Source organism: Vitis vinifera, chromosome 19 (genome assembly GCF_030704535.1).
Source record: "Vitis vinifera cultivar Pinot Noir 40024 chromosome 19, ASM3070453v1".
Classification (NCBI taxonomy): Eukaryota; Viridiplantae; Streptophyta; class Magnoliopsida; order Vitales; family Vitaceae; genus Vitis; species Vitis vinifera.
Window position 1 is genome coordinate 8,088,196 of NC_081823.1, and position 27,093 is coordinate 8,115,288.

General features: G+C 36.8%; 2 protein-coding genes across 2 annotated transcripts; both read right to left on the reverse strand.

The window, feature by feature from the left end:
• Nucleotides 1-315: 315 nt before the first annotated feature.
• Nucleotides 316-10,915, reverse strand: LOC100244539 (ABC transporter C family member 3-like). The gene is given in 12 exon segments (XM_059735281.1): nucleotides 316-582; nucleotides 670-909; nucleotides 990-1,053; nucleotides 1,207-1,512; nucleotides 6,555-6,769; nucleotides 6,871-7,165; nucleotides 7,874-8,038; nucleotides 8,143-8,629; nucleotides 8,665-8,792; nucleotides 8,869-8,955; nucleotides 9,267-10,711; nucleotides 10,714-10,915. Coding segments are annotated over 12 exon segments (3,744 nt in total). The 5' UTR covers nucleotides 10,901-10,915; the 3' UTR covers nucleotides 316-457.
• Nucleotides 10,916-12,445: 1,530 nt separating this feature from the next.
• Nucleotides 12,446-14,535, reverse strand: LOC100853592 (cytochrome P450 71D10). Its single transcript, XM_059735282.1, is given in 2 exon segments — nucleotides 12,446-13,227; nucleotides 13,698-14,535. Coding segments are annotated over 2 exon segments (1,380 nt in total). The 5' UTR covers nucleotides 14,454-14,535; the 3' UTR covers nucleotides 12,446-12,603.
• Nucleotides 14,536-27,093: the final 12,558 nt, after the last annotated feature.

Sequence of the window (27,093 nt, forward strand, 5' to 3'; positions counted from 1 at the left end):
TTTTTTATTATTTTGGATATTTTGTTAATCCTTGATATCTTGCTGGTTTAATTAGGTTAAAAACTCTACTCCCTATTTAAATTGTGTTATTAATTCTTAATCCTTATATTATAATTTTTAATTACACTCATTCATCCCCTATGTTACCCTATTGGACCACGGCTTTTTAGAAAGTGATGTTGAAATCCACTCTTACATATCAAAATTCCTCTTTTTCGTTGCATTCCTCACTAGATGTAAACATTGATCCTCAATTTGAGGCTTAGCAAATATTTAAGTTACAATGATATGCACTCAAAAGTTATTTAAAAGCCTATTTCTATATATGGAAAAACATCAGTTTTGAATGCTAATCAAGTACTGCATATGGGATTGTAACTGCATTTTAGTTGTCGTCATTGTCAAGCAAGGTTTTAAGTTGAAGTTTTTGAAGGGTGCATCACGTGGGCTTGCTGGTTCAGATATCACCCGCATTTTCAAGACTTGAATTTGACCTCACAGTGTACTCTGCTACAAGCTTGGCGAAAGATGACGACTTGTTCTCTAGCAATCTGGTTGGGGTATCGTATTCCTCAATTATCCCTACATCATCGACATTTCCAGGGAAATAAATCAAGAAGAATGCAGATGAAGTTAAGAGTGCCATTAGTTCATGTTGATAGTACTAACCATGATCCAGAAGTAGAACCATGTCACTATCAAGAACAGAAGTAGTTCGATGTGCAATAGTTATGACTGTAGAATCGACAAAGTGTTGTCTAAGGGTTTGCTGAATCTGATTATCTGTGGCTGTATCAACTGATGCAGTAGCTTCATCAAGCACCAAGACCTTGCTTTTCTTGAGTAGAAGTCGGCCAAGACAAACCAGTTGCCTCTGACCCATGCTCCAATTCTCTCCATTCTCAATAACTGCCAAATGCATACTAACATTAGGAGACTTATATGAGGTTTCTATTTAGATTTTATGTTAGCATGGCGGGAGAAATAACCTACAGAATCTAGCTTTCCTTCTTTCTTCCTGACTTCATCTCCAAGCTGGCACTTATCCAGAGCCTGAACCAATAAGTTAGTTAACAACATTGCACTTCTACAGTACTAAGAAATTTAGCGAAGGAAACTATATTTCTACTATATTAAGAAAACATAGTAGAGGAAAACTGCATGTCTACCATACTTAAGTATATCAATAGAATAAACAAAACCTACCTCCCAAGTCTGCCCATCTGAGTACTCTTCAAGTGGGTCAAGGTTGCTCCGTACAGTCCCGTCAAACATGGTTGGATCCTGAGGGATAATGCTTAGTCTGGACCGCAAATTTTGTAGTCCAATGGAAGAGATGTTGGTACCATCTATCATAATCTGACCAGCGGCAGGTTCAACAATTCGAAAGAGGGTCTGTATGAGGGTTGATTTACCGCTGCCAATTCGCCCTACAATGCCAGTCTTCATTCCTCCCGGGAAAGTGCATGTGAGACCTCTCAATACAAGTGGCATGTGTGGGGCATAGCGGACCTACATCCACACTCACCGTCATGAAACACATGGAAATTCCTTTGACCAGAGGAAGCCATGAATAACCCCGTGTCGTATATATTGTTGGTATGAGATAAAATCATATATTTTATTCTATCTTCAATTCATTAGAGTACAGGTGTATATATAGACAAAACGGAAAAAGCTATACATGGACTACATGGATTACAACTACAATTGCTGACCTATAATTGACCCTATAAATGAGGGATTGCAGTGACTGATTTTTCTCCTATGATATCCATAATTTTCTCCTTTAATTGTTCAGAGAACAGCTCACGCCAACACTCCCCCTCAAGTTGGTACGTAAATATCAATAAGTCCCAACTTGTCTAGTGAGTGATGGAATATTTTACTGCTCACAGCTTTTGTAAGAATATCGGCCAGTTGGTCTTCAGATTGCACAAAAGGGAATCAGATAATCTTTGCATCAAGATTTTGTTTAATAAAGTGTCGATCTACTTCTACATGCTTAGTCCGATCATGCTGAATGGGATTATGGGAGATGTCAATTGCTACTTTATTATCACAAAACAACTTCATCTCGGAGTCAAGGGCAAAACCAATCTCCGTTAGAAGTCTCCTAAGCCACAATAACTCACATAGCCCTTTAGTCATTCCACGAAACTCAACTTCCGCACTGGATAGAGCGACCACCTTCTGTTTTTTGCTTCTCCAAGTAACCAAGTTTCCTCCAACAAAAGTGAAGTAGCCTGAGGTGGATTTCCTATCCATGATGTCCCCTACCCAATCTACGTCTGTATATCCTTCTACTCTTAGGTGATCATTTTTTGAGAACATAAGTCCCTTTCCAGGGAACGACTTCAAATATCTTAAAATCTGCATAACGACACTGATATGATCTTCACTTGGACAATGCATAAACTGGCTTACCACACTTACTGCATAAGCAATATCAGGTCGTGTGTGAGAAAGATAAATAAGCTTGCCTACCAATCTTTGATACCTTCCTTTGTCTGTTGGTACTTGATTGGGATATTCTCCAAGTTTGTGATTCGGAATTATTGGAGTTTCTGTAGGCTTACAATCAAGTAATCCAACCTCTGTTAATAGGTCTAAAATATATTTTCTTTGAGACAGGAATATACCTCGCTTTGATCTAGCAACTTCAATTCCCAGAAAGTATTTTAGTCCTCCTAGGTTCTTCATTTCAAACTCAGATGCCAACTACTCTTGAAGTCTTGCTATCTCCTCTGAATTGTCTACTGTGATGATCATATCGTCTACATAGACTATCAAAGCAGTCAGTTTGCCCTGTCTATGCTTTAGGAACAAAGTGTGATCGGAGTTACTTTGCTGGAATCCATACTTTTTCATTGTCATACTGAATCTTCCAAACCAAGCTTGAGGTGATTGTTTCAACCCGTATAGAGTTCTTTGTAATTTGCAAATAATGTTGCCTTTTGTGTTGGCTGCATATCTTGAGGGAATGTCCATATATATATATATATATATATATATATCTTCTTCTAGATCACCATGTAAAAATGCATTCTTTACATCGAACTGATGCAGGGGCCAATCCAGATTTGCTGCAAGTGGCAACAATACTCTCATCGTATTTAGTTTGGCAACGGGTGAGAATGTTTCCTAATAGTCAACTCCGTATGTCTGCGTGAATCCCTTTGCTACAAGTCTCGCCTTGTAACGCTCAACTGTTCCATCTACCTTGTATTTGATAGAAAACACCCACTTGCACCCCATTGTTTTCTGTCCTTTAGGTAGATTGACAAGAATCCAGGTCTTATTTTTCAACAGTGCCTCCATCTCCTCCTTCATAGCCTGGACCCACCTCGGGTCATTCATTGCTTCTTCAACGCTTGTATGAACCTGACACGAGGAGAGTGCATCTGCGAAAGTCTTTAGAGGTTCAGGAAGCGTCTTTGTGGATACATAGTTGTCAATCGGGTATTTCAACCTCAGGTCTTCTATGGTAGGAGAGTATCTATCTAGTGGCTTGCCTCGATTATGCCTGTATGGTAACTCATAGCCCACATGAGCATCATTAGTTAACACAGGTGTACTCAGAGTGTTCAGGGAACTTACCTCAGGAATATTATTAGGAGATGGGTCTTTGGATATTGTGGGATGAGGGGGTACTATCGACTGTTGTGGTTGCTGCTCTTCAGTTACTAATGGTAGAACACCAAGTTCTTTGTCAACATCAGGTTCTGTATTGGATATAGAAACAACAGGCTCCTAATCAAACCTCAGCCAATTCAACTCTTCATTTTGAGGCGCCCCCTAAAGGGTAGAAGTGGATGTGGTCGGAGAGTAGAAAGTCTCTGATTCCAAGAAGGTGACATCCATCGTCACATAGGTGCGATGATTAGATGGATCATAACAACGATATCCCTTTTGATGTAGGCCATACCCCAAAAAAAGACACCGGATTGCGCAGGGATCGAGTTTAGTGCGTTGATTCTTGTGTAAATGAACGAAGGCAACACAGCCAAATACTCGAGGCGAAAGCATTAGGGCAGTAGGTAGAGAGATGACAGTGGATAGAGCCTGGAGAGGAGTCTTGAACTTAAGAACCTTAGAAGGCATCCGATTAATAAGGTGAACTGCTGTAGTGACATCATCAATCCAAAAATGATTAGGTACATGAGCACCAAGAAGAATAGCCCGAGTAGTCTCTAAAATATGCCGATTTTTCCTTTCGGCGATTTCGTTTTGCTGTGGTGTTTGAGGACAGGTAGTTTCATGAATCAAGCCATGGCGACTGAAATAATTTTTGAAGTCACGGCATATACTCTCCACCATTATCGGATCAAAGTATGTGAATTGTAGTAGAATACTGAGTTTTAACCATCTCATGAAATGAGCAAAAAATAGAGAAAACTTTATCCTTATTCTTCATTAGATACAACCATGTCATATAAGTGCAATCATCCAAAAAAATCACAAACCATCGACCCCCAGATATAGTGGATTTGGGAGATGGACCCCACACATCAGAGTGAATCAATTCAAAAGGCATCTGACTCTTATTAAAACTCAAAGGATAACTAACACGATGACTTTTAGCTAAGATACATGTCTCGCATTTAAAAGCCAAATCCGACAAACCCAAAAATAAAGTAGGAAATACAAGTTTCAAATAGCCAAATGAAGGATGTCCTAACCAACAATGCCACAACAAAATGTTCACCTTATTTCGATCACTAGAGCTTCTCGTATGGTTAGCTCAACCGTTGCCAAAATCTTCCATATAGTAGAGCCCCCCCCTTTTAGTACCACGCCCAATTATCTCCTTGGTGAGAATATCCGAAGAAGACAAAAGGTTGGATAAATTAGAACAATACAATTTAACTTCTTCGTGACTTGGCTCACTGACAATAATTTATGAGACAATGAGGGTACAAAAAGGGTATTGGTTAAGGAGAGAGCTGGTGATATCATCACTGTACCAGCCCCTTTTACCAAAGAAATGTCCCCATTAGCATTAGCAATGCTAGTATGCCGAGGAGAGAATCGTTTAGAAAAATCACTTGCAGTGGTTTGTTGCCCCTAAATCAAGAATCCAATCGTCATATGATTCAGTGGCATTGGTCCCGAGAAAACTCATACCTGTATCCAAATCAACTGTTGTTGTCAGAATAAGTGACAATTGGGACTCAGTCGAGGCTATCGCGGCCTTACCCGTGCCATTAGCTGCATTTTTGCTTGCTCCACCATCATTCCCATTCCCATCCCGTCGCCTCTTGGCTTGTAATTCATGCACCAATATGGGTAGCCATGCAGTTTGAAGCATGTGTCTCGAGTATGCTTCGAATTTCCACAATGAGAGCATTTCATGTCATTGGATGGGCCCTTTGACTTAGAAATTGAGTTGAATTTTCCATTCAATGATAAAGAGTTGGCTGCAGTGGAGGGCCCCTGTTTGAGGCTTCATGAAGCCAATACTACTCCAATCGCCTCTTCTCCATCATTGGCTGTCATCACCGCTTGACGCACAACTTCTATACGAACATGGGCATACGCCTGTTCCACTATGGGAAATGGCTTAAGCTGCAACACATCACTTCTAATATTATCAAGTTTATCATCCAAACCATCAAGAAAAGTATATACCCGTTCCTCCTGCAGCATATTGTTAAAATATTGGATATCTGCTGGACATTGCATTGGATTGGGACAACATAAATCAATCTCCCGCCATAGACCTTGGAGATCATTGTAGTATTTTTCCAGAGAGCCACTACCCTGCCTGAGTCGTGCCACTCACCGCCGGAGTTCATAAACTTGGGTTGCATCATTTCCATCGAAGTAAGTGGTTGCAATTGCATCCCAAACTTGCTTTGCCATTGGAAACTGAATGAAGTTGCCAATAAGGGATGGATCCATTGAACCAATCAGCCATCCTTTCACAGTTGCATTCTCAGTCCGCCACCTACAGAAGGAAGGGTCGGTTGTTGATGGTTGAGGAAGGTCGCCGTTGATGTAGCCGAGTTTATCCTTGCCCGCAACATACATCTTTACGACTAGTGACTAGAGGGCGTAATTCGTGCCGTCCAACTTGATGCCAATCGGTGCAATTGCTGAGTCGGTGGCTAGAATGGACGTCGGAGCTTTACTCAAAGCTTCTGTCATCCTTGCCGTAAGTTCAGACAGTACAGATGGAGAGATTGAATATTCACCCGAGTGCTCACCTAAGTGAGGATTTGTATCTGCCATGTGAAAGGAGATTGGGCTTTGTTTTCAAGAAATTTGGTTGAACGGAGGATAGAGGATCGAATTCTGCTCTGATACCATGTTGGTCTGAGATAAAATCATATATTTTATTCTATCTTCAATTCATTAGAGTACAGGTGTATATATAGACAAAACGGAAAAAGCTATACATGGACTACATGGATTACGACTACAATTGCTGACCTATAATTGACCCTATAAATGAGGGATTGCAGTGACTGATTTTTCTCCCATGGTATCCATAATTTTCTCCTTTAATGGTTTAGAGAATAGCTCACGCCAACATATACAAATTGAATTACCTGCAAATCCTGAATATCAACTTGTCCATATGAAGGCCAGGAACATGCTGGCCTGTTTTCTTCTATGACAAGAGGAGGCTCACTTGGAATGGAAGTGTATTGAAGCATTCTCTCAACTGATATAATTTTATTCTCCGTATTGCAAAGACTCCATATTACCCCAAATTGTAACATGTTCAAAGTAAGTCTATATGTCACTGCTAGGCCCGCAATACCTTTGATGGAAGTGGAAAAGAGTGTTAGTAATTTTCCTATGCCATTTGCTATTGAGAGTGAAATGGATAATTAGTGAATATACCATATCAGAGTTACTTACCAGGATCAATTACTCCCTCTGGAACAGAGATTAAAAAAACCAAAGAGAAGGCAAATGTAACAGAAGATAGCATATCCAAGCGGAAGCACAGCCATTCCATTGCACCAGCAATGTTGAACTTGGGCCGTAAATACCCATCTACTAATTTCATGTTTGTGTCCTTGAATCTAGATTCTTGATCAAAGCTCCTGACGGTCATAGATCCTGATATAGTTTCAGAAAAATGTTGAATTACTGGAGCTTTGCATACTCTGGCCAATCTTGACAGTTCTCGTGCTGAAGATATGTAATATTGCTGCATAATTATAATGTTGCATGAACCTTGTGCTCATATATGATATAAATCTAAGCTTCAAGGGAGTACCGAAAAAAAGGGAGAAAAATGGTTTTGGAGATAATTAAAAAACAGAAATACATTACTTAAACACAGCATCTAAACTGCAAAACCGGCGGTCCATCTTGCAGCCAATTTCATTACCCTTATCTTAAAAATGACTTGGCACTAAAAAACCACCATATCAACAGTAAAGAAACTTTCATTTTGAGGCCATAGTAATTGACATGGTACATACAAATTGGCACCTCCTCAATATGCAATGCTTGTGATTGGGCCCCAGCTCAGCAGGATCAGAAAGGAACATGAGCATGCCATGAATTGTAAGAGTTACCCTGAATTAGGATTCCATTTTAATGCAGTTGGTTTAAAATGAATCAAATTACTCGATAAGCAATGCACTACTCCAAATTTTTTGCTAAGCAACATTTTGGAGTAAAGTTCTGTTTATACCAAAAATGGTTTTGAACCTACTGGCATTTTCAGGAACAGATATGATTGATAATCTAATCTGCAAGAGTACATGGCATCAGTAAGCGAAGAAAATTAATGTAATATGAGAAACATAAGGTGATCTTAACAACAGAGCATGAGATGTCATGTGACAAAGCCATGTGTTGGCTGGCATTAAATAACAAGAAGAGGTCCTAACAAGTTCACAATGGTTACCTGATACCAGATGCAGGTTGCAATCACAGGAATAAAGACAATGAAAACCTGCCATGCAACCTGTGACATAACTGCAATAATTGCCAGGAGCCGAATCAATGAGAAGGCAAATGCCCCAACTTGCATGGGAATGTTTGTGTCGATCGCATTTTGGTCTGTAGAAGCCTGAAAAAAGGGAAGGATCAATTAAGTAATAATCTAACACTTCACTTTGGTCATTAGGGAAAAATGCAAGGCAGAAATAAATATATATTCATATTTGCACTTACTCTGTTTAGAATCCGTCCACTTGGGGTGGCATCAAAGAATGACATTGGGGCACGGAAAAGGCTCAAATGCATTTTATTGAAGACTATAGTAGCTGTCTTGTAACTAGCTGTTACAAGAAGCATGGCTCTAGAAAGGACGCAAAAAGAACTTCCAACAGCCAAAGCTACATAAACAATCATGAGAGTAGAACCTCTAACTGCAGGTTTCACATCATCTGACACGGGACTTGCCCAAGCCATCCAATAATTGCTTCCAATCTGAAGCAGCTGAAAGAGAATCTGTGACAACAATATAAAGGGCACAAGAGCTCCTCCATATGCTGTCCTGGTGTATTTCCAATAAACCCGTAACCCAACTTCACCTTTCTCTCTCTCCTCTTCTTGAACAAGCTGACCTTTTGGTCCATCTATCCCCTCTGCTTTACCATTTTGGCCACCTTTGTTTTCTTCTTTTTGTACAACTTCAGAAGTACCACCTATATTATCACTGTCCTCATGGATACTTAATTTTCTGAAAGTGACCCTGCCTCTACAGAATTGAGTGGTAACAAAGCTTTCTCATGTGCTCCAACAAGTTCCATAAAATCAGTTCCAGAGTTAAGAATTTCATTGTACTTTCCAGCTTGTGTAATCATTCCATCTTTCACGACCTGCAGGGATGGTACATTTCTTAAGTTTATCTAATGGAAACAAAGGCGGGGAAGAAAAAACATGGTAATTACTCACCAGTATGAGATCAGCAGTAGGTAAGAACTCTACTTGATGTGTAACATAAATCACTGTTTTCGAACCCAAGAGACCCAGCAAACATTCCTGTTATACGAAGATTACTTACAAATAGCATCAATGAAAGGCTTTTTTTTTTTTTCTATTTTATTTATTCTAATATAAAGGAAAGGAAACAAAATAAACGGCAATGGCAGAGCAAGGGTCCCTAATTACCTCAGGCAGACCAAGAACCAAATCTCATGTAGCCTATAGCAGTGCATATTTAAACATACAAGGATAGCTCAGTTTCTACTTAATGCAATGGCATTGTATAGTTGTTTTATTTCATAGAATTATGAATATATGTATGTATGTATATTGCTCAAACTCGGTCTTTTAGAAGAGAAAGGAATTACCTTAAAGAGATGGGTTCCTGTACGAGCATCCACAGCACTGAAGGGATCATCAAATAGATAAATATCAGTATTTTGGTAAAGCGCACGTGCAATCTGTATTCTTTGCTTCTGGCCACCACTCAAATTGATTCCCCGCTCACCTACAACTGTCTGATCACCAAATGAGAGAACCTCCAGGTCCTTCTTCAAGGAACATGCATCAAGGACCCTTTCATACCTTTCTCTGTCCATCTCCTTACCAAACAAGATGTTCTCTTCTATCTTGCCACTCTGTATCCAAGGAGACTGAGCAACATAGGCCTTTGTTCCACACAGCTTAAGGATACCAGATATCTTAGGCACTTCTCCCAACATACAAGATAGTAAGCTTGACTTGCCTGAGCCTACAGTACCACAAACAGCAACCCTCATGCCACGGCACACCCGCAAATTAATATCCTTCAGTGTTGGATTAGGGGAAGATAAATCCCAAGAGAAATTCCCATCCACTATCTCAATTGCTGTATCAGAACTACCTTTTGGAAGCCTCTCGATAACATCACTCTGCAGGTCATCCAGACAAAGAAAGGATGCAATTCTGTCAAGGGAAACTTTAGTCTGAGCTATCGCTGAGATTAAGTCAGGAAGATGGTAAATGGGTTGTTGAAGTATCCTGAATGTTGCAATTGAAGATAAGATCTTCCCTGATTCAAGCGGGATCCCTAGAAGCATGCAAGTTCCAAAGGTGACCACAGACACAAATGTTGGGGCTCCCCAGAAAACAAAAGTGGTCATGGCTAAAGTGTAAAGATATTTTTTCAACCACCCTGTCTCATTCTTCCGAAGGTCCATAATCTTAGACAAAAACTTCATTTCCCATCCCTGAAGCTTGAGAATCCTCATGTTTCTTAAGATCTCAGATGTTGCCTTCATCCTTTTATCTTTTGATTCCATCAACTTGTCCTGAAACTTCTCTTTCCATTTCCCCAGTGGAACATTTGTCAACATAACAATTACAGTTTCAAAGAAAGCTGCAACTGAAGCAAGGCCCAGGTTTCTATACAAGATTAGCAAGGCTAAAGCAACTTGCATAATCAGTATCCATGGATCATGCATATACCAACTGAAACCCCCAATTCTCTCCGCATCAACAGACATAAAATTAATGATCTCCCCAGTAGTATGACCCTGCTTTGACTGGCAGGAAAGAGTCAAACCCTTGTTGTAGATCATTGTGATCAGTACTGCTCTGATCCTAAATCCAACCTGCTCCAATCTAAACAACCAGTGCCTCACTGAAAGGCACTCAACAAGGTTCGCAACAAAAAAGGCCATAACCAAAAGATAGCCTTCATTTTTGAATTCCCTCCGCCCATTGAGATATTGAACAAAGGCGTCAATAAGATAGGGCCCAACATAAGAAGCTAATGTGTTTAGAAGCGCGAACGGAGCTGTCACTAGGATTCTGCCCAGGATACAGAGATCAATGCTTTCACCAGCTTAAGCGTGGTCACTCCACTGCTCCCACCACTATCACACTGGAACTTATTTCTAAATGCTGGAAAGATCCCTACAACGCTGTTGCTGGTATCAAGCTGAGGAACACCCTCAAGGTCTAATGTTTTCTTGTTACCCTCAGCAATCAAGGGACCCATCCAAGAGAAAGGAAGAAGGCTAAAAAAACCAGCTTTTGAAAATGGGGTCACAGTTGCTTCCCCCTTGGATTTATCTGACTCTACTCTACTTATACTAGTACTACCATTCAAAAGGGGTTCCCTAAGGATTGATTCCTCATCTTGATTCTTTCCTAAAAACCCGGAATGGCACAAGAACATACCAGTTATGACGTAGACAATATCGGGCACCAAAAATTGAATTGTGAGGGACTGGTGTTTCTTAACAATATCTATAACAAGGCAATAACAAGAGATGGAGAAGTAAAATCCCCACCAAACTCTTAACAAAAATGGGAACTTTGGTTCAACAGAACCATGGAATTGAGTGTGCAAATATACACAAACTGCTCCCCAGGCAAGTGTTCTGAGAACTAAATCCAAAAGGGTCACCAGCTTTTCATCAGACCAGCCATTTCTATACCAATAAAAGTAGTTCAAAAAACACAAGAAGAAATTCAACAGTGACAGACCCTGAGAGCAAGCAAACGTTTGCTTATAGGACAAAGACCTGGTGCTCTTACAGTTTTCAAGAGCACTCCCCTTGATTCTCTTGCACACCCATGATACAAATAGAAGAAGCAACAAAACGAGATGCAATGAGGCAGAAAAGGCACGTAAAAAGATGGGGTTTAGCAGAAAACCGATACCTGGGTACGTAACCATGGCTTCAGCACCCACCATTTTTTTAGAACCTTAGGATTCTGCTAAAATGGTATTTTGGAGGGGTGCTTATGAATTGAAAGTGAAGATTTTTGGTACTTTATATATGAGAAACAAGATGGGATGCCACTGGTTTTAAGAGTGTATTCCAGAAAGTCAAAGGATACTTCGTTGGGAAATGATTATGTATTATTATTATTTGGGATAAGTATTTATAATTATTTTTAAAATAATAATTAATAAAACAATAATTTATTATTAATCAATATTTGATAGGTTATTGATAATAATAATAATTAGGAAAGAAAAAAAATTGAATCATAACTACAGTACATCAATTAGATTGGCATTTGGATACACTCCTTAATTTTTATTTTTTCAAAAATAGAAAGTCCTATATAAAATATAAGAACTCTTACACAAAAAACAATAAATAAATAAATAAATAATAACTCTTCATTCTTCAAATTCTTTCCAAAATTTTTAAAATTGAAGCAAATTTTTTTTTTCTTAATTTTTTAAAAAAAATTAAAAGACATATTCAAGTGAGGTAAACATTTTTTAATAAATTTTTAAAATTTTAAAAAAATAAAATTGAAAGTCATATTCAAGTACTCAAAGCATCTACCTACTCATTTATTATAAGAACTCCTACATTTTATATAAGACTTTCTATTTTTTAAAATAAAAAATAGAAAATACATCCAAACATGCACTAAATGAATGGAAATGAAAGATAACAATAAGGTTAATTAGACTATTGCACAGCTTACTCATGTTGAATTAATTTGAGAGGTATATCATTTTCATTTCTCAGATGAGGTAGTAGATATAAAATTAAAGGGTGACGAGATAAATTCAGAACAGAAAAAGAGAAATTTATACAAACATCTCATTTACTTAGAGGTACAAGTTTGTCACAGACAATACATTCTGCTTATCCTCCTTACTCTTATGGCGATTTCTATCGCATTGTAAACATCATACAAACATTGTCGTAATACCTCTTCCTGGTAGTGAGATCACAGAACAAGAAAAGGATCATATGGAATGGGAATTAGGTTCAGATCTTCTTTTCTTCTAATGGTCAACCCAAATTCCTCAGTCATGTCTAGATCCTCATGCTTCATTCCATCCGGAAGTTTCCAGTCAAAATGGTAGAGCAAATTTGCAAGTGGCAGTTCAACATTAGGTATAGCAAACAAAATGCCTGGGCACATCCTCCTTCCAGCACCAAATGGGATATATTTAAAATCAGTACCCTTGAAATCAATCGAACTATCCAGGAACCTCTCAGGAAAAAATTTATTGGGTTCAAACCAATGATCAGGATCTTGAGCAATTGCCCATGCATTAATGATGACTTTAGTGTTTTCAGGTATCTCGTATCCATTAATCACGCACCTTTCCCTGCATTCTCTTGGAAGCAACAAAGGAACAGAAGGGTGTAGCCTCAAGGTTTCTTTTACTACTGAATTCAAGTATTTTAATTCATGAATGCCTGTTTCATTGATGTCCCTTTTTCCATCAAAGACCCGTCTAACCTCAGCTTGAGCCTTTTCCATTACTATTGGGGATTTCAGCATTTCTGCCATCGCCCACACCACAGCCGTTGACGACGTCTCACCACCACCACTGAAAATGTCCTGAAAAAGGATTACTGAATTTTAGATTAGGCCAGTGGTGCCAATAATTCTTTTCGTCATCCAATATGAGAGACTGAAAATGATTACAGGTAAAAATCATAGGCGCAATTCATTGGCCTTATTCCATGCAAAATAAAACATTCAAAAAGAACCTACCTGTTGCAGATTTGATTTCAAAATGAAAATGGATTGAATATCAATCAAATTTCATGGTAAAAAATGAGTTTCCATAGCTTCAAGGTGTTTCATTACCACCTTGCTAGAGAAACATAAGGCATGTCTCAAAAACTCCTTCCCAAAATTTACCAAAAATGCATTTTATTGTAATTTGTTATTATAAACGGCTTCTGTGCCTGAAAATATGAAACCAAAGAAAATGATAGTTAACCGACATTCGATGATAATTCTTGAAGAAAAAGTTAAATCGTTTCAATATATAGAAAGTCAATAGCTAAAAGCACACTACTAACCAATAGGACTGCTTTGACGTTGCCGTCAGTTAAGGGAATTCCAAGGTCCCCATGCTCCTGAAGGTTTAAAAGAACATCAACTAGATCTTCCTGGGTTTCGGGTTGCCCCGCTTTTGTTGTTGTCTTCCTCTTCCTGTGGTCATCAATAATATTGTTAAGTATCCTATCAATTTTCTGGTGCACTTTCTCAAGTTTAGGCTTCATTCCACTGATATAGTGAAGCCATTTAAGCGAAGGGTACATATCTGCAACACAGAAACCTGCTGACAGCTCCACAGCTTCCAAGATAGCTGATACAAATGCATCCTGGCCTCTGAATTTTTTGCCAAAAGCTGACCTTGATGTTATGCCATATGTCAAAGAGAAAATTTTTTCGCTAAGATTGATTGGTGATCCTGCATTCAAAGAGATGCTCCAGATGAGTTTTGAAACCTCCTATTCTCGAATCGATTGGAATGACTTGACGCGCTTTGCACTCAAAAGTTCAATGGTACAAATTTTTCGAAGTTGTCTCCAGTAGTCACCATAAGGAGAAAAAGAAATACTTGTAGCGTTATAATTTATGATAGTAGAAGAAAGAAGAGGAGGCCTTTGAGCAAAAATAGTATCATGGGTTTTCATAACCTCTCTGGCAATTTCTGGTGAAGAAACTACGAGGGCAGAAACTTCACCAAGTTCTAGGTGCATGAAAGGTCCATATTTGCTGGCCAAGCGTTTCAGGGTGTGATGGGGTAGTGAGCCAACAAGTTGGTGCATGTTTCCTATGAGGGGTAGTTTCCATGGTCCTGGGGGCAGCTTTGCGGGTGAGATTTTGGATTTGGACCTTTCCTATTTTGAAAACAATGAACATGGAGAGAAGGAAGGCAAAGAAGGCATAGGAAGAGGGAAGATGGATCTCCATTGGGATAAAGGAGTGTAGAAACTAAGATAACGTGACTGGTTTATTAGCAGAATTGCCTTTTATACCAGTTTTAAACTGGTACAAGTCCTTCCCTATGAAAAATGTTATTGATGAAAAACTCCAGGGATGCTTTCATTTCATATGATGAATGAAAAAAAGGTGAAGAATTTTAGAGCTGTTTTGGCTGTGTTTTTTAAAAATTGTTTTTAAAAATTGTTTTCAAAATAGAGAACCAAAAATAGTTTTCCAGAATTTTTTAAAAACTGAGTGTTTGACAAGATGTTTTAAAATAATAGTTTTTTAAAACAAAAAACAAGAAGTTTGTTTGGATGAAAGAATTTGTATTGTTTTTAAAAATAATGTATTACTTTTAAAAATAATGTATTACTTTTATTTCATAAAAATTTTATAAAATTAATTTATAATAATATGAAATCAAATTCAAGTTAAGTCTTATTAAAAAATAAAAGTTAAATCCACAATTATATACGAGTTAAAGATAAATAATTTTTTTTAATTATGAAACAATTTTTTTTATTGTAGTGAAACAAAAATTTCTATAAGATAAAAATAATTTTAATATTTATTTTTAATACAAGTCAATTAAGTACTTTTATTAATTTTTAAATTTTTTTTTATTTGATCATGATTTCTTTTGTTTTTTTTTAGAAACATTTTTAAAGTTAAAGAATCAAAAAAAGTTTTTTAATGTTTTATAAAACTAAGGATATTTGATAAGTTATTAGTAAAAAAGGATTTTAAAAATAAAAAACAAAAAGACTTGTTCAGGTAAATTGTTTTTTTTTAAAAAAAACTATTTTGATTTTGTAAAAACATTTTAAATTTAATTTATATAATATTAATTAATTAAATTTAATTGAAGTCTTATTGAAAATGAAAATAATTTCATAATTACAAATAAATTTAAAAAATATATAGTTTTTAGTAAAACATAAATAGTAATATTATAATAAAATTATAAATTACATTTTTAGTATAAAATATACTATTTTATTATATTAATAAATTCATGCTATTAATGAGTATATTATTTAAGTTTTAAATTATTTTTAAAAATTAATATACTTGTTAACAAAATCAATGCATTAAGTCTTGTTTAATTTGAAGTTATTTTGTGTAGCGAAAAAAATTGAAAAATAATAATTCTATACAGAAGAGAAATAATAAAGTGTATGTGTTTTTATATTGTTTTTAAAATTTGATAAAAATAATTTTTACTTGTTTTCTAAAACTTGTTTTCTATTTCACTTTTTTAACCAGAAAGTATTGTGGATTTTTAAAAACTGATTTCTTATTTTAAACAGACTCTTAGTTTTTTATGTTGCAGGTGAAGAATGGTGGTGCCTATGGCTTGGTTTTTTAAATTCGGATGGCTCTTTGTCCAACCTGGCAAGCTGGCTCTTTCTGAGTGGGTAAAGGAGTGTTGATGAGATTATTAGCAGAATTGACTTTTATACCAGTTTTAAACTGGTGCAAGTCCGCCCATATGCAAAATTTGCGTGCATGACCTACTCCATGGTGCTTTCTTTTCAGTTGATGGATGACAAAAAGCCAAAAACGTAAAGAATTTTCCAAAAATACATGCATCTATCAGACCATTCAGCACAACGCAGTACATATATGGTTGTCATGACCACTTAAATTGTTATGTTAAAGGCTAAGAAAGTCAGTTCGTTGATGGATGAGAAAAAGGTGAAGAATTTTCCAAAAATAAATTCATCTATTCGACCATTGAGCACAATGCCCCAGGTGAAGAAAGGTGATGATTTTTTTTCACTTCTTTAGTTGGCTGACAATTTAATTTCTTTCTTTTCATTCTTGGACCAAAATTTACGAGAGCCGACTCTTTGTGACCGAATACATGTACCATGCATTCGTGTTGCTTCCTTTCATCCTTTAGCCAACCTGACAAGCTGGCTTGTCAGGAATGCCTAAGTTGAAACGGAGTCATCTGGTGCTAAAAGTTAAAAAGGAGGACATGGTTTTTCAATTCATGGATTGACGTGCCGATGATTATCTTTTTAGTTTTCATTCTTCAGCCAAATTTGAGTGAGTTTGCTTTTTGTTGGTAAATAATCAGCTCTTATTTCAAACTTGGATAGCTAGCTTGTCAGGAATGCCTAAGTTGAAACGGAGTCATCTAGTGCTAAAAGTTAAAAAGGAGGACACGGTTTTTCAATTCATGGATTGATGTACTGGTGATTATCTTTTTAGTTTTCATTCTTCAACCAAATTTGAATGAGTTTGCTTTTTGTCGGTAAATAATCGGCTCTTATTTCAAACTTGGATAGCTGGCTTGTCAAGAATGCCTAAGTTGAAACAGAGTCATCTGGTGCTAAAAGTTAAAAATGAGGATATGGTTTTTCAATTCATGGATTGACATACTGGTGATTATCTTTTTAGTTTCCATTCTTCAGCCAAATTTGAATGAGTTTGCTTTTTGTCGGTAAATAATCAGCTCTTATTTCAAACTTGGATAGCTAGCTTGTCAGGAATGCCTAAGTTGAAACGGAGTCATCTAATGCTAAAAGTTAAAAAGGACATGGTTTTTCAATTCATGGATTGACGTACTGGTGATTATCTTTTTAGTTTTCATTCTTCAGCCAAATTTGAATGAGTTTGCTTTTTGTTGGTAAATAATCAGCTCTTATTTCAAACATGGATAGCTGGCTTGTCAGGAATGCCTAAGTTGAGACGGAGTCATCTGATGCTAAAAGTTAAAAAGAAGGACATGGTTTTTCAATTCATGGATTGACGTACTAGTGATTATCTTTTTAGTTTTCATTCTTCAGCCAAATTTGAATGAGTTTGCTTTTTGTCGGTAAATAATCGGCTCTTATTTCAAACTTGGATAGCTGGCTTGTCAGGAATACCTAAGTTGAAACAGAGTCATCTGGTGCTAAAAGTTAAAAAGGAGGATATGGTTTTTCAATTCATGGATTGACGTACTAGTGATTATCTTTTTAGTTTCCATTCTTCAGCCAAATTTGAATGAGTTTGCTTTTTGTCGATTAATAATTGGCTCTTATTTCAAACTTGGATAGTTGGCTCGTCAGGAATGCCTAAGTTGAAATGGAGTCATCTAGTGCTAAAAGTTAAAAAGGAGGACATGGTTTTTCAATTCATGGATTGACGTACTAGTGATTATCTTTTTAGTTTTCATTCTTCAGCCAAATTTGAATGAGTTTGCTTTTTGTCGGTAAATAATCAGCTCTTCTTTCAAACTTGGATAGCTGGCTTGTCAGGAATGCCTAAGTTGAAACGGAGTCATCTGGTGCTAAAAGTTAAAAAGGAGGACATGGTTTTTCAATTCATGGATTAACATAATGGTGATTATCTTTTTAGTTTTCATTCTTCAGCCAAATTTGAATGAGTTTGCTTTTTGTCGATAAATAATCAACTCTTATTTCAAACTTGGATTAATGGACTTTGATGTTATCAGGGTTCAAAGTATCAGTCGAGTCCGGTACAATTTAGCCATGTCGTATCCGCTTCGACACCTGCCATGACGAGACCGATACCAGATATACTATTATGCATGAACTCGGTTGGGAATCGATAAGACTCGACTGACTCGGCTGAGTTTCTAAGTTAACTCGGTTGACTCAGCTAAGTTACAGAGAATAAAAAAAAAAAAAAAATCAGAGATTGTCATTTCAAAATCAAACACCTATTCTAAACTTTTAAACCATCAATGAGAAGATCAAAGAAGACGAATAAGAAAAAACCCAACCTGTGACCCATTCAGAAATAAGAGGAGAAACCACTGAAGGATGAGGGCATGATTTAAGATTTAGTTACCTGATTTTCCTCAAAATCGAGCATTACCGGAGGATGGAGCTTTGGTGTTAGCAGTGGTGACTCATCAAGTGGACTGAATTTTTCACAGGCGATGTCGACAAGACAACCCCCTCACAGTCAGATTGCTCTCCCTCCCATGTTGGGTCTTGCATGGTTGCAAATTTGCAATTGCAGGTGGTGTTGTGGGTCTTGACTCTTGATAGCAATGGTGGCGTGCAAGGGTGGGAGAAGCTCAAATTAGTAAATTAAAAAATCCCTTTTATATGGATTTATGAGATATGATTTAATAGTAACATATTAGAAGAATTGGTCCTGATTTGCTAAAGTAAAATAATATGAAAGGTATGGATGAGGTTTAATGATAAATTAAAGTGTTTACATGGTAATGTGAGAATTAAATCATCAATTTTTAATATTATCACAAATAATTTTGAGCTAAATGTGAAAAAAAAAATTGTTTTATTAAAATTTTTAGCTTATTCAATTATATCTTTTTTTTTAATTTTTATAATTTTTTGAAATTTATAATTATCTTATTTTTCGTATCGTCTGATACCGAACCGAGACACCGAGACCGATATGCCTCATAACCCTCCGAGTCAATGACCAATACCTCGACTTTAAACCATGGATGTTATACACACAAAAATAATGGTAGATATTGACAATGGCTGTTCAATTCAAGGGGTAATGAATTTCATTTTCATTCTTTTGCCAGCAATGAGAGGATCCAAGTTATTAGACTGGCCCATTTGGACAAATTCAGGTCTATTTTCTACTTTTGTTCAGGTATTTGTTTTTACTTGGAAATCGATCCAATTTTTTGGATGCTATTCCCTAAAATTTTGTAAATACTAACATATATCTAAATTTACTACAAACTTAATAAAAAGAAAAAAAAATCTATAAAGATACACGGTTAGTTTAAAAGAATATAGTATTCTATTTTCCGTCATCCCCTCTATTAGATTATCAAAAGTGTATTCCTAATACATTTTCTTTATACATATCCAACTAGTATAGTACCCAAAAGATATACACATACTGAAAAGTTCTACAATATGCATTCACGTACTATTATTTTGTAGTCGTTATTGTTTTGTACCTTAATTTTATTTTTTTGTATCTTAATTTCATTTTTGGTATTGGGTCTCATTTTTTATACCTTGGACGTCCTATTATTAATGTTTGTATTCTTATCTGATAATCTAGGTTTTTTCATTCATATTTCAATGATGGAGATTAGAAGTTTAGAAGGTATGGATTCGGTATTTTAGTCTAACCTTTTTATATAGGTGGTAAAAATAAAGAGTCCACTTGAAGCTATGATGATTTACAAGATGCATGTGAAGAATTATACCATGATGTGGAAAAACTTGGTTTAAACATTGTTTCTCTTGACCAGAAAATCACCCCTCTTAAGGTTAACATGATGAGTTTTAAAAAAAAAAAGTTTGAAATTTATAAAAGAAACAACTAAGGGTGTGTTTGGTTTGGAAAATTATTTCTAGTTTTCATTTATATTTTTATTTTGTAAATACAACTTTCATTTCCTATTTTTTCTTTTCTCGAAAATGCATTTGATTAAGAAAAATGAAAACTATTTTTAGAAATAAAAGATGTAAAATCTTGTTTGATTTTTTAGTTTTCACTAACAAGTGAAAAATAGTTAATATATATATATATATATAATTAAAATTTTACACAACACACATATCATAGTATAAGATATTGTGGACTCACATTTTTCACTTGTGTCTCCACTCATTGAAGAGACTCGTTTTTTATTTGTGAAAAACTATATTTTATGAAAAAAAAAATTAAAGTCATCGCTTATTTTTATATTTTTGTAAAAGGAAATATAAAATAAAAAACTAAAATCCTAAGAAAAATGAGTCTTTAAACTTTTGAGAAAAAACATGTCTTTTAAAAAATCGGGGTCTAGGTTTAAAGACCAAGTTATTTATTAGGAAGGTACCTTAAAAAAATATCACCCCTCTAAAACCTTATAAAGGTCTATGGGCTAATATGAGGGAAACATGACAATTAATCAATAAATCATGTATACCACAAGATACCAAAGGTGATTATGTCTAAGATCAAATGACATGCTATTCACATCAAAACAATCATACTAAAGAAATCAATCATATAGGGAAAGGACATGATCGTACCTAAGTTACGTCTTAAAGCACTTTTATAAAAACATCAAAGTTAGTTTAACTAATATAACATATATCTTGCATTTTATTCTATTTTATTCAAGAGATCATACACTAGTCAAGACAATATCAAACATGAAAGTATTCCCAAACAAATTTTTCATATTTTCAAAATTAAAGAGATAAAGGGTGTAAGGGACGTACTTGAATAGCACTTCTATTTGAGCACTTTATGGAAATAAGATTAATATATACAATAACAAGTACAGGATAATCACATGTATATCATAGATTAGGGCAAAAATCAATTAATATTGAACACATAGATATTGAATAAATATAGTAGTTAGAATCAATAATCGAATAACGAATGTCTCACATGATGACCTCACCAATACCCGATTTAATTTTGTATGAATTAATTTCATAAATTCCATTTTTCTATTGACCATGTGGAAGGATCATAGGAATTTCGATGAATTTTATTATTTTTGGAATTATTGAATTCCATTCATATTTATTAAAAAAAAATCAAGAAAATAAAAAAATAGTAAAAAAATAAATAACAAGGAAAATATTAAAGATGCTTGCTGAGAAAAAATGGCAGCAAAAATATTAAAGAGAGCTTTTATTAACTTTAAGGTCACTAAGGAAGAATAAAAAGGTAAATAATTAAAACTATTTGAAAACCAGATTTTTGAAAATAAATTTTTGAAATCGTGGAATTAAGGGATGAATTACGTGTTTAAAGAAAGGTACACTTAAAAGTGGCCGTGCTAGGGCCCGGGGGTTGAGAGGTGGTAGGAAGTGAGAGGAGGAATATTGGTGGTGTTGGGCCCTACTTTGCCTCTCACGGGACCTGTTTTCCTGTGGCTTGGAAGGAGAGTCAACATGGGGCCTGCTAGGAGTTCCTTGACTTGGTGTTGAATTATTCAACCCAACTGCTCCTCTGCATGATTTACCATTGCATGAACTGATCCCAAAGATTCCTTGTCATCTGGTGGAATATGCGGATCGAAGCCATCTGTACCCTTATCACAAGGTAACTGAAGCATCATTTTCAGGAGGTAAAACAGGCAGACAAGTTTGACGGTTTGGAGTTCCCGGCAGGTTAGATCTCTGAGGATGAACTAATTGTGAAGCTAAAGTTTCTGAAATCCCAGAGCATTGAGAGTGCGACCTCGCCCAAGTTACGGATGGCTGAGCAGTCTAATAGAAAAACAAAAGATAAATGGCAAGAAAGGCAAACAAAGGCCTGAGAGAGAAATAAAACTAATTCATTGATTCCCCATCTTCACTGATTGTACAGTAGCAACATATATAGGAAGGCTTGGAACAATCGAGAAGAGTCCAGCTTATCCAGAAAATAAAAAATAACAAAATAAAAAAATTCCACTAACTTGTAACAACAACTTAACAAACTCTGCATATTTCTTTGTTCAACATGGAAGGCAAGTTTTCACAGTAATCAATTTTAATACTCCCCCTCAAGATGGAATGTATATGTTATACATTCCCATCTTGTCTATGAGAGAATTGAATTGATCAGGAAAGAGAGGTTTGGTAAGTATATCATCCAATTGATGTTGTGAAGCAACATGCAGAGTTTTGAGCATACCTGTTTGAATCTTCTCTCTTACAATATGACAATCTATCTCTATGTGTTTAGTACGCTCATGGAAGACCGGGTTTGCAGCAATGTGTAGAGCAGCTTGGTTGTCACAGTAAAACAAAGCAGGTTGTGTGTTTGGAACTCCTAAGTCCTTGAGTAAGGCAATCAACCATGTTAGCTCACAAGTCACATGAGCCATTGCTCGATACTCTGCTTCAGTTGAGGATCTTGAAATTGTCCTTTGCTTTTTTTATTTCCATGATATCAAAGAATCTCCAAGAAATATACAAAATCCAGTGATTGATTTTCTAGAATCTGGGCATGCTGCCCAATCAGAATCTAAGAAGGCCTTTAATTGAAGAGATGAGGAAGCTGAGAAGAAAATACCTTTGCCTGGTGATCCTTTGATATATTGAAGAATCCTGTAGACTGCTTGCAAATGTGGTCTCCTCAATTGACTTAGGAATTGGCTCAACTTGTTCACCGAGTAAGTTAGGTCTGGCCTGGTGATAGTAAGGTATATAAGCTTCCCTATGAGCCTTCTGTACATGCTGGGATTTGTTAGCAGCTCTCCATCATCTTGAGAAAGTTGCATATTCAGTTGCATTGGAGTTTTGGCAGGTTTGCATCCTAAGTAGCCTGTTTCAGTTAGGAGTTCCAGAGCATATTTTCTCTGGTTTATCAGGATCCCTTTAGCTGATCTAGCTACTTCAAGTCCAAGAAAATACTTGAGATTTCCTAAATCCTTTAATTTGAAGCTTTTGTTGAGAGAATTTTTCAAATTATCAACAGCAATCTTGTTGTTACTAGCAACTATTATGTCATCAACATACACTAACAAAGCAATAAAATCATTTCCCGCTGTCTTGATAAATAAAGAATAATCTGAATGAGATTGCTGAAAGTCTTCAGAGATTAGAACACCAGAGAATTTTGCAAACCACTGCCTAAATGCTTGTCTCAAGCCATAGATGGATTTGTGTAACTTACAAACTGTGTTGGAAGGTAATAAAGGCTCTCCCTCACGGTGATAACCAGGAGGAAGATGCATGAAAACTTCTTCAGACAGATCACCGTGCAAAAATGCATTATTGACATCAAGGTGAGTCAAATGCCAATTGTAAATAGAAGCAAGAGAGAGTAATACCTTGACAGTGACCATCTTGGCAACAGGTGAAAAAGTATCAAAAAAATCAACACCTTCTTGCTGTGTGAACCCTTTGGCAACAAGTCGTGCTTTGTACCTTTCAATAGAACCATCAGCAGGATATTTAACACGATAAAGCCATTTGCAACCAACTGTTGTTTTTCCAGGGGGTAGAGTGCACAAAGACTAGGTATTATTGGACTCTAAAGCTTGCAGTTCAGCTCGCATAGCATGCTGCCACTCGGGTACAACTACTGCCTCAACATATGTTGTTGGTTCTGTGATGGTGGAAATGGAAATAGAAAATGCACGAAAAGAAGGGGAAAGTTTATTGTAGGAGATGACATCGGATAAGGGGTAAGGAGTGGAGTTGGATATATCGAAATGAGGAGTAGAAGAAGCTAAATAACAGTGATAATCAGAGAGATATTTGGGTGGCTGGGATACTCTAGAAGATCTGGTGGTTGTGTGGGAGGTGGTATGAGGTGAAGTGTCATTGGAGGAAGAGTCAGGGCTGTTAGGATGTGAAGTCGAATTATCAAAAGAAGGGGAAAGGGTAGAAACTAGTACAACAGGCAGCACCTTTTCAAAAAAGAAATCTGAAGCAATAGAGTTATTATTCTGAGATAACTTGAAAGGAAACACAGATTCTTGGAAGATAACATTCCGGGAGACAGATATTCGGTTGGTCTCTAAGTCTAGAATTTTGTAACCTTTGTAACCAAAAGGATATCCTAAAAAGACACAAGGTAAGGCTCGAGGAGAGAATTTGTGACGGGTGCTAGGAAGAGATGAACTATAACAAAGACATCCGAAAAATTTGAGATGGGAGTAAGATGGTGATTTATGATGAAGTAGCTCAAAAGGAGTTTTGTTGTTTAGTAATGGTGATGGAATTCGATTTATAAGGTAAACCGAAGTAAGCACACAATCCCCCCAATATCCTATAGGTATGTTGGATTGGAAATATAAGGCCTGAGCTACATTTAGGATGTGTTGGTGTTTACGCTCAACAACCGAGTTTTGTAGAGGAGTTTCAACACAAGAGAAAAAATGGAGCACACCAAGTTGGGTAAAGAGTTTGGACAGGTTTAATTCAGGGGCATTGTCACTGCGAACTGCTTTAATTGTGAGACCAAACTGGGTTTTAACCATGGAGAAAAATTGTGGAAAAATGGTCTTGACATCAGATTTAGCACGTAGAAGATGAACCCATGTATTCCTTGTACAATCATCAACGATTGTCAAAAAATAACGAAATCCATCATATGTGGGAATATGAAATGGACCCCAAATATCATAGTGTATGAGATCAAAGGGAGAAGGAGATAAATTATTATGGCAATCAAATGGCAAACGTTTCTATTTTGCCAGAGGGCAGATTGAACAAGAAAGATTGGTATTGCCATTACTTTGCAACTATAAATGAGGTTTCAATACACTGAGTTTGACATTGGATGGGTGGCCTAATCTGAAATGCCACAATTTGTTTACATGAGCAGAAGTGTTGTTATCAACAACGAATACAGAGGAAATAGAACGAAAGACTGAGCTATCTAAGAGGTAAAGGTTGCCTTGACGTCTACCCATCCCAATCAGCTTCCCCTGTGAATGGTCCTGAATGAAGCAAAAACAAGCAATAAAATCAAAGGAAAAACAATTGGTTTGAGTTAAGGCACTAATGGAGATAAGATTAAATTGAAATGTTGGAATGTAGAGAACATGTTCAAGCACGAGATGAGGGGACAGATGAATGGTGCCTATTCCGGTGATTGGTATTTTTGTACTAGTGGGTAAAGTGACAATGTTGGAAGAAAATGAATGAATAGAGTGAAACATGGAGGAATTAGTGCAAACATGGTGGGTTGCCCCTGAATCTAAAATCCAAATGCTAGGGTTGAGAGTGGATGATGAAGAAGAAAGAGAAAGGATACCAGTGAAGTTGGAAATGGATTGCTGAAGCGGGTTGCTGTCACCGAATGAGGCAAAGGAGCCACTCGAGTTGTGCAAACTCAAGAGAGCCAATAACTGATTGTGCTAGTCATGAGTGAGAGGCGGTGGAGATGCAGAAGTGGTGGAGCCATCTGTGAGAGTCAACTGATTCGTGTGAAGACTATTGGGTAGCATCTGATTTGGGCGAGAACCATTGGGCCTGAAGTTGGGCCTGATACCCATGTATTTTGTAGCACCGATCAACTGTGTGACCCAAGATGTTGCAATGGGTGTAGAGTGGGCGATCCTTTCTTGATCGAGAGGCATTAGTAGGAGAAGAAGCTCTGGATGCCACTTGAAATCTGGAGGAAACAGGAGCAGTGAATGTCGGAGAGTTAGAGGTGGTAAGAGATCGTTGTCGTTCTTCTTGAACAACCAGGGAGAAAACTTTGTTCAGCGGAGGAGTCGGTTCCATCAACAGGATCTGAGCTCGAATCGGAGCGAAGGATTCGTTCAAACCCAGTAGAAATTGCATCACAGATTCTTGTTGTTGATCCTCCACATAAACACGCATGCCACCGCAATTGCAAACTGGTATCGCCTTGAATTCTCGAACCTCATCCCACAAGGATTTCAGTCGAGTATAGTAGGTATTGACATCAGCCGATCCCTGAGTGTGAGCAAGAATTTTTTGCTTGAGTTCAAAAATTCGAGGACCACTGCCCTGATGAAATTGTTCGTATAGATCATTCCATATTTCGATGGTTGTTTCAAGATAGAGGATGCTCTCTGCAATTTCTTTGCAAACCGAGTTAGAGAGCCAAGATATGACCATGCTGTTGTAGCGAGACCAAGGACCAGCAAGGAGATTTGTTGCAGCAGGATGTGAGATGGTTCCATCGATAAACCCAAGTTTGTTCTTAGCATTTAGAGTTGTAACCATTGATCGGCGCCAAGAATGATAGTTTGAACCAGATCCAGCAAGTGAAAGAGAAACCAGAGAGAGACTTGGATGATCACCATTGTGAAGAAAATAGGGACTACTATGATCTTCCATGGGAGACTGAAAAGGATGCTGAGGAGGTTTGTCCTTAGCCATGCTCAGAAGGAAGGAAAAACGGAAGGAATATGCTCTAATACCATAATAGAAAAACAAAAGGTAAATGGCAAGAAAGACAAACAAAGGCCTGAGAGAGAAATAAAACTAATTCATTGATTCCCCATCTTCACTGATTGTACAGTAGCAACATATATAGGAAGGCTTGGAACAATCGAGAAGAGTCCAGCTCATCCAGAAAATGAAAAATAACAAAATAAAAAAAATTCCACTAACTTGTAACAACCTAACAAACTCTGCATATTTCTTTGTTCAACAAGGAAGGCAAGTTTTCACAGTAATCAATTTTAATACAGTCTAAAAGATCTCTGACAGAAAGACAATCATGGCTCTCTGCCTTAGGGAAAATGTCTGGGCAGTCATCATATTTTTTTAAAAATCAGCATGTGTACAGGCTGATCAGAATATGCCTCTCCACAACTCGTATCACCATTAGAGAGGCCTCGACGCCTCATCTTCAACCATAGAATTCGCCCAGGTTGCCAAACTCATTCCTGACATAGATGCGTCCTTCACCGAAGTTCCCATGGCCCCTGAAGTTGTCATCAATCTCATGTTCATCTTGATCTGTGTCAGGATGTGGTAAATGATGGGCTTCATCTTCTAAGTCTCCCATGCTTCCATGTTACTGTGCTATAGAGCCCTGGAGCAATTCAACGATAGGTTCCAGCTTCAGCAGTCTTCATCTCCGTTAATGACTCCT